Raw genomic sequence first — 9,020 nt, 5'->3', positions numbered from 1 at the left:
ACCATCTGTTCAAAAGTACTACCACTTGATCCCTGTCCCTTCAGCTAGCACGCCTATGTGAGAACTGGACCACATTGCCTCTCCTCATCTCAGACATACGGCAACAGTCAAGTGGGGAGGGAGGGAGGAGAGAAGAAGAGAGGAAGTCTGGTTTTTTGTTAAAGACAACTTTGTAGGACAAATATATGCCTGCCAAACTAGACACAGGTAAAAACTGAAGCATCCTTTACAGTCACCCTCACTTCAACACAGACCCCCCAGCCCACCTCAGGGGGCAGAAGCAGAGTGCAGAACTACAAGGGCCCTTAATCAAACTAACGTTTGCCTTTGATAGGTAAAATCCTGTTCAAGTAGTGTTGTTTTTTTATTTAAAAAAAAGGCTTGATTGGAAATGCCACCCTAGCAAGATCAGATGCACAGGTCGTCTGAGCTATTTAACCACTAGTTAACTGGCCATGTCAGCACACAAACATACTTTGCAAAACAGTCAATATGGCTTAAAAAGTGTCTGCTCTGTGTGCAAAGTCAGCCAGAGGCTGCCCAGCCCCCAGCCAGGGGATGGACTCATTATTGCAAAGGGTTTTGTCCTCCCTCTTAATGTACCAAAAATAGTCTCAAATGGACAAGGGGGGAAAAAAATCCATGCTTAGAATGTCTTTGTCTAAGGAAAAAAAGGCATGGGAGTGACCGTGAGGGCAGCTCTAACTTCCCAGGAGAAAGATGTGAAAGCTCACTTTTCAAAAAGGCAAGAAACTTAGACATGGTTCTAATATTTAAAACAGTGACTATGAAAGACCAAAAAGGAAAGAAAAATAAAACAAAACCCAAAATGAGCAAAGCAGTCAGTCCCACTGAGTTGATACTAAGAAGCTAAGCTCATACAAACTTGCTGGCAGCGTTACCGTTTTTTAATTATTTTTTAATAAAACAATTTGAGGCTGTATCAAAAATTTAGTAAAAAATTAGAGCTGAGAGTTCACTGATTTTAACCATGAACTATTTCTGGCGCTTTTTATTTTCCCAACCGCCAGACAGCTACTATTGCGTCTGTGTGTGCGCAGAGGAGAACGGGGGGGGGAGGGGTGGGGTGAGGAACTGTTCCAATACTGTGAGTCTAGGAGGAGTCTTGATGTGAGGAAACTGCATTACACTACATAAAAATATTGCATCTTCACCAAAATACCTCAAGAGTGTTTCAAAAGCCAGAGTTTGCCTTCCAGATGAAAAATCTCACAGCAGCACCATGAACCTTGCAGCCTGAGGATACCACTGCTGGGCCTCCAGTTTCCCAAAGGCAGCAATGTCACTACGTAGCGAGATTTGACACACAGCTTTCTGATAACTGCAAAGAGCTCCCTAAAATTATCTTTTAAGAAACCTGTGGCTGTCAACATGGCATCTGTCCAGCAACAGCAGGGTAGAGCAACAACACCTCTCTCTCTCTCTTTACAGTTTGCAAAAGGACCCCACCTGATGACTGATTTGTATAACATGTGAAAAAATAGGATTCCTTTGATTAAAAAAGACAGTCCCTCGGCCTGACTGGCATTGGAAACACCCCAGGAGCTTATTTGTAGTAAAGCACTTCCCCTCCCCTTCCCCAAATCTATACATACAAGTTTAGGTAACAGCGATTAAATGTAAAAACTTAATGTTGACCTCAGAAAGTCCTCTGAATTTAACTCTTAGGCTATGTTTCATGTTATGCCCTGTAGCTAGACACACGTGAATAGAAAAAACAGTACAGTTAGTTTTAAAGGCAAACAGCAGAGACCCAGCCTGCCACCCCTAGCGCTGCCTGCATGTCCAGCCAGTCTCCCTTTGCACAAGTTCACTGATGCTTTGAGACGCCTGCTGTCAGGAATACTTTTTGAGCCAAGAAGATTTTTTTTTCTATGAATAAACAAAACAAAAGCTGTTAGGCAAAAATAAAACCAGTCTCCCGAAAGTTCCACAAGCACTCTGGTGTAGCAAATGCATTTGGAGAGGGCCTGCCGGGACCGGGCAACATTTGAGATTCCGGATGTTGGTTTTCTGGTTGGTAAAGGGATTTGCAGGCCAACGATCCTTACAGACAACACTGGTGTGGAACTATAGGCCCCATCTCCACACGTGTCTCTTGTTCATTAAGGAGGGACATAAGGGGGTGGAGACCTGTACGGGGTCATGTTCTTCGGGCGGGAACCTTTACCTTCCATGGGTGCTGTGAAGGGTGGGGGAGGCTGATAGGGAGGTGCATTGGGGTCTTCATCTCGCAGTGGTGTGTACTCCCCTATGGTGTCTTGGTTGAGTGGTGTGGTCTCTGGCATGTTCTGATTTGGGTACTCAGGGGGTGGGAGAGGAGCTTTCTCTTCCTGTAGGATCAGTGGCATGCTGGAGGAGGGAGGCGGCTTAGAATCATCTAGTTCATCTGCAAAGATTATTGGTACTCCCTTCTTGATAAAGGTAGCCTGGTCTTCTATGGTAAGTTTGCCTTTTCTCTTCTTGCGATAGCAAATCATAGCAATAATTCCAGCAATAAGCAGAATGGCTGCCACCACGACTGCAGGGATTACTGTGTGTAGGTACACATCATCCTCACTTGTCTTTTCTGGATCTCGTCCTGGAAGCACATCTGTAGGCGGTGCAGTTGTAGGTGGTCCTTCTTTAGTTACTGGAATAAACCGAATGTGTCTGCAGCTGCCAGCACCAACTACAGAAATGTTGATGGGCTTAAACTCTGGTTCTAAGGCATTAGAGAAAGCTTGGCTTGGAACACCAGACTCATCAGAAATTTTTTTGCTCAAGGCTCGAATTTTCTCTTTCGGGCATGGTTCAAAAGGCAGAGTATTGTTGGTCCATTCAACTACAATAGAACCTTTGCTGATGTTGTCTATGGTAATAGTACTGCTGTTTCTGTCTCCGAGTGCAAATGCCAGCTTCTTTACCAACATAATTTTCTTATGAATGTCATTGGTAACTGTATTATGGTCTCCGTGGAATTTGGCCTTAAATTTAACTGGAGGCACCTCATCGGGTTCAAGTGCATGGACAAATATTTCAAATGCATCCACGGCTGTAAGGCCACCTTTGTCAGTGGCATGCATGAAATATTCATGAATGCCTGAATGGGTGCGATTAGGCAGCCCATACATTAGCTGACTAGTGCTATTGAATTGCACCCAAGAATTTTCTTCCAGTGGCTGCTCACCTAATAGTTTCATGGTCAGCTGCAGTTTATCAGTGGTGGTATCTTCCTTGTCATAGAAAGTATCCGAAGGTATTTTGAGCTCAAAGTAAGTGCCCACCCATGCATCTACTCTGTCGATATGGTTTTTCAGCACCGGTGGATCATTGGGCACGCGGGGAGTTCCAATGGTAGTAGTGCGCATGCGAGTTGGTGGTGAGGCTGTTTCCTGTTTAATGAGAGGCGACCGAGTAGTCCCAGGTGTCTTTGAAGGTCGAGGGGTTTTAGGACCTTTTTTAGGAGGTTTTCGTGTTGTTATATCAGTGGTTGATGGTGTGGCTGGTTTTGGAGTGGTTCCTCTTGGCTTCTTTGTTGTGGGTGGGGTAACTACAGCAGTAGGTTCCACATACCCTGTCCCTGTCGGCTGAATTGGCCCAGGGAGAGTAGTAGTTGCTTCTCCCACTCTGGTTGGCTGAATTGGTCCGAGAGTTGGTGTCTGAACAATAGCACCTCTCGTTCTAATAGTAACTGTGGGTTTCTTAGGCAATGGTACAGGTTCTCTCACCGGAGGAGCTGCTGTTTCAGTAGGAGGTGCAATGGCTGGAGAAGTGGGTGTTGGAACAATTCTAGTTGGGGGCTCTTGGAGGCCAGTTGTTGGTGGTCCAACAGCAGTCACGGGTGTTGGTGTAGCATTAATTTGCCGCCGAATTCTCTTTGGAAGATTAGGTTTCTTGTTAGCAATATGCCAACCAACTACAGGGTAGCCAAGATGAGCAGACATTGTACCTTCTTTAGCTGGAGTTTCAACATTGCTTATGTTTGGGACGCTATTTTGGCTCAAGGAACAGCCCAATTTCCAGGAGAGTAAAGCTCCATTTTCCACCACCTTCTTTGCATTCCCTGGTCCAGCCATAAACGCTGACATGTCAAAAAGTCTATTATTTACAACAGGAACTAATTTCATGTTATAAAGTTCCACTTCTGAGAAGCTTTTCATGCGGTTTAAAAGTTCAATCCTTTGCTTTGGTGTCATTTTTGTTAAGTCAGCATCCAATATTACAGTCAAAATAGTGACTGGTTCCTCCGCACTACACACAAATGGTGCTGCTTCATTCACATCTTGTGAAGTCACCCGTACTGACTGAGGCTCGTTGTGATCTTCAGGATGAACCTCAATTGAAAACACATTGGTGGTTTGGGGTATGTAGCTTCCATTAGATATTAGTTGCATTGCATTCACCGAAATATAATGAATGCCCTTATCTGTATCAAGCGGGAGACCTTCCAGGGTGCTACTGTCTGGGTCCCAATGCAGCCAAGAAGGCAAAGATTCTTTTCCCGCTTCAGTGATCTATGAAAGAGAAAGAACAGACACAATAAGGTATGCCTTCTTTAAGAACTCAATAAGATATAGTCTGGCACGTTTGAATTTTATGCAGCAGCCATTTAAAACCCCTCCAATGTGCAGATGAGAAGATAAATCAAGAGCTCATTTCGCTTGTTAAGACACTGGTGAATGTGGGCAAGTAAAAATAATCTCCAGGTGATATTTATTAAACAGGAAGTGATGTTTTCTTTTAGGTCACTGATGTACACATATATGATACACATATAGGTAAGTGTGTGAGCGCAGGTAGGCAAATACCATTTTTGCAGGACAGTTATTTTCATAGACTTTGCATGAATAAGCTACATTAGTCTGTATGATATGCTCCTGGAGGACCTGTTATTGTTTTTTTAAAGGACAGCTTCCCATGATCATCAGGAAGCCTGGTACAAGAGTAATAACAAGTTAGAGAAATATGAAAAGCACTTAATCTCTTATTGCATTACAGCCACGGATATGGACAGGACCACACAGCAGCAACATGAAAGGGATGGTTGATAAGCTAACCAGATCCTCTGCTATTGCAGGGCAAAAGGTAGCAAAGTTGGGAATCTGACACTAAAATAAAAGGGTAGTTTGAGAAAGTATACTGGCCAGTTACAAAGTGGAACTTTTAAAAAATCCTGATGCTATTTCAAAAATGTTTGGCATTTAATGAATACCAGCACTCATAATCCATACATTTCTGTGAGAATTTCCCTGTTTTGCCACATCTGTGTAGACTATTAATACCTGTTTGGGGATTCTCCACATACTTTAAATGTCAGTCACAAAAGGACAAACAGCCCCTGAACTGTCCTCTTTTATCAAACAAGGGCTAACCCATTCAGTGCTTGCCTCTATTGCTAATAACACATTAGAAGAAATCAGCGGCACTGCTCATGTACAACTATTTAGAAATTATAAAACTGGTTTTCAAGGCATGTTCTCTGCTTTTCCTTGGAGACAGAGCAAGATGGGTAGCTGTGTTAGTCTGTCTGTAGCAGCAGAAAAGAGCAAGAGTCCAGTAGCATCTTAAAGCCTAACAAAATTTGTGGCAGGGTATGAGATTTTGTGAGTCACAGCTCACTTCTTCAGATACAGTATGTTCCAAGGCAGCCATAGCTATCAGAATTTGAATGGTCTTGTTTGCAGCATGCCTAGCTATTTTCATCAAGACGAGTGAAGAACTCCCAGTTCTGCTGTGTACTGTGAGCACCAAGGATTCAAAGGTGCAGGGAGACATTTAGGAGTGTATGCACTATTTATGATGGCCAGTAAAAGTACTGGCTGACCAACTGTCTTGAACCAAGGTCCAAAGTACTCAAACATCCCAGAATTTTTAAAAAGAAACCTAGGGATTGTATTTCTTTGTGGATCAGCAAAAGATCCAAGCATGTTATAGTTGGCTCCATTTGTGGCCAAGGACTGAACATCTGATTAGATGCTTTCCCACAAGTAACTCCGTTGTATGGCAGATGGAAATGGTTATAGTCCATTGACTAATATGAATGTGTACTCAGTATCCTGTGGCGTAATTTAGGGAGTGAAAATTAAAACAAGCAAAGATCACACATGTATACACTGAGGAAGACTAGATAGAGATAACTGTATTTGGTTGCCTCCCTGCCTTTGATTCCCCCCCCTTCACTTCCTCCCTTCCAAAACTGTATGCACAATTAAATAACTCACATTCCATTGGGAAATGTGTATGAATTCTGATGCTTATATATTCCATAGCTATCCTGTTTGTATCATGACAAGGCCTGAAGTACTCAAATGCTACCCAGAAGAATATGTGTCTGCAGATCTGCCATTTATTCCATTTACTGGGGACATTTTCTCTGCAGCCATGTGTGATCGGGAAAAACTGACAGTCCGAAAGCATGACAAAGGGTGTTCCCCTCTCCAACATACATGGGGTCTATGCCTATGCCAATTTCCTGCTTGCTCTGAAACCAAGGGTGTATCATCAATCCATCTTACTGAATCTTGGGGAGGGATATATTCAAGCAAACTTTACATATAACAACTCCAACTATCATTTATATAGAACACCTCTAACAGTTATAACATTCTCATGATATTAACACAATACTCATTGATAATGGAGCTGCGGTGGCTCAAGTGGTTAAGACGCTGAACTGCAGGCTGTGGAATGTCAGTAGTTCAGCAGTTTGAGACCCGGATTGCCGCATGACGGAGTGAGCTCCCGTCTCTAGTTCCAGCTCCTGCCAACCTAGCAGTTTGAAAGCAAGAAACTGCAAGTAGATAAACAGGTACCACTTCAGTGGGAAGGTAACAGCGTTCCATGCACCTTGGTGTTTAGTCATGCCAGCCACATGACCACGGAAACATCTTCGGACAGCGCTGGCTCTTCGGCTTTGAAACAGAGATGAGCACCGCAACCCTAGAGTCGGACTCGACTGGCTTTCGAGCAAGGGAACCTTTACCTTTACCTTGATAGAAGGCAACCTGTGATGTGATAAGGTTATCAACTGAAAATTTCCACTTACCCTATGAACTGAAAAATATTTGGAAGAGAATTCCCCTTAGGTCCACTTACATTCCAAAGGCCTTTCTGGCCTTATGATGGGTGTGCTTCTTCCACAGACCTGCAGTGGAATGCAATGGAAGTATTTTGCCAACCTCTTGCCTAACTGCTAGAGGCCTGGACACTGCTACAGGAATCTAACCTTAACTACGCTGCCGCCACCACTGCCACCACCCCACCCTTTTTACACCATATGGGTTTTCAAGCTATTCTAATAAAACCAAAATTTTGTTTAGTTAGATAGGATGACTGACACTCAACCATAAAATGAAACTGCAGGCCCACTGGCAACCCTAGTTCCAACTGAGACGGCTGCCGTCTAGATCATAGTTCTTATTGCTCAGTAAGAGCATTTTCATTTCTCTGCAGCTCCACAGCACTCATCCGTATTTTCTGATTTGACAAAAGTCAGTCATGTAACAAGTTGCAATTATGCACATGAGAGCTTCCTTGCAAAACTAAACACAAGGAAGAAAACACAATGGGTATACAGAAAATTATTCCACATAAAAAAATTCCTGTTTAGCTCTTGCAGGGGGAATATTTAATGAATAGCAGCTACTCATTTAGGAAGAACTCAGTAACCATATTATTATAAGGGTCACATTAATTTATATGCCACATGAAGAATGAACCTAAATAATGAGAATATGCTGTCATTTAGCGAATTACAACCATTGTTAACTTCCTACAGAACAGCTAAATTTGAGAATTTGTAAATATCAATGGAGCAAAAACAGCACTAAGATGCAAAGTACTGAAGAGACTATTTGCAGCATTTGCTTTTACAAGACAAGCAATTATACAGAAAGTGTTTTTTTAAAAAAGCAGAGAAAATTCTGGGCTCGGTACACATTACATGCATCTCCACAAGAGATAAAAACTGGTTTCAACGAATCTTAAGTTTGCACGATTCATTTTTACCTTCACTTTTTCGGCAGGTAGTGGATGTTTACTAGGCAACGCAAAAAAATCAATGACAAACAAGATATCTCCAAGTGGAATTTTGTGAATGTTCTCAGGAAAGTTTGCTTTAACATTCAGTCTCCCCCGCCCAGCATATGTGCATATTTTGTAGTGCTCTTTAGAATACCAATCTAGGCACAATTCAGCCAAAATGTAATCATAAATCTCATTAATTTCAACAAGTGAGATAAACATATGCCAAAATCACTGCCACTGAAATAAACAGGACTAAAAAGTGCTTTCTGATGACTAGATGATGTCCTGCTATTACCTGATACTGCCAGCCACCTGGAAGTAATGTACCATCTGCTTCTTTAGGGAGGTCTGCATTTAAAAAAATCAGCCCCTCTACTTCACTGCACTCTTTTTAGTTTGTTCTGTCCTAGGTCCTTAATGCTAAGAGTCTACCCCTCAATAGCTGAAATGCTTGCTGATACTTACATGGCACCACGGTAACTTGGTCAATAAATGGGGAGGTGGGAGGGCCAGTTAAAAAATTAAAGTTCTAGCAGCTCTGACCTTTGGAGACTCAGGAGCAGTGTTCCCACTAAGCTGAGTTAGTGTGAGCTAGCTCACAGTTTTTTAGCCTCTGGCTCACACATTTTTGTCTTCGCTCAGGAAGGATGGCTCCAGAGCAAACTAATTTATACAGCGGCCAAATCGCTCGCTCACAACTTTAATGCCAGTAGCTCACAAAGTTGATTTTTTGCTCACAAGACTCCACAGCTTAGAGGGAACATTGCTCAGGATCCTAATTAGTATTTGATATTTTTAGGCAGTTACCTAAAACTATATATTGTTTACTATATTATGCTCTTTGTATTGCATTATTTGTTGTATCTTATACTGGTTTGTTTTTTTAAAAAAAAAATTTTTAATTAATAAAGCGAAAAAGCACGACCGCAATTACATACAGGTCATAAACAACTTTCTTTACAGTGAGTAGTGAACCAAACAGACACTTATAA

The 9,020-nt window shown here is 42.3% G+C and overlaps 1 protein-coding gene across 4 annotated transcripts in view; it reads right to left on the bottom strand.

Annotated features, from left to right (window-relative positions):
- Window positions 1-1,078: 1,078 nt before the first annotated feature.
- DAG1 (dystroglycan 1) overlaps window positions 1,079-9,020 on the bottom strand; it is a 92,249-nt gene continuing 84,307 nt past the window's right edge. For all 4 annotated transcript variants that reach the window (XM_015407410.1, XM_015407412.1, XM_015407411.1 and 1 more), the window contains one exon: window positions 1,079-4,517. In XM_015407410.1, the coding sequence (XP_015262896.1) occupies window positions 2,127-4,517 (2,391 nt within the window). In that variant the 3' untranslated portion in view covers window positions 1,079-2,126. The remainder of the gene's footprint in view (window positions 4,518-9,020) is intronic.

Source organism: Gekko japonicus, unplaced genomic scaffold (assembly GCF_001447785.1).
Source record: "Gekko japonicus isolate JY-2015 unplaced genomic scaffold, Gekko_japonicus_V1.1 scaffold298, whole genome shotgun sequence".
Classification (NCBI taxonomy): domain Eukaryota; kingdom Metazoa; phylum Chordata; class Lepidosauria; order Squamata; family Gekkonidae; genus Gekko; species Gekko japonicus.
The sequence above is the reverse complement of the archived record's forward strand: the minus strand, read 5'-3'. Positions and strand labels throughout refer to the sequence as shown.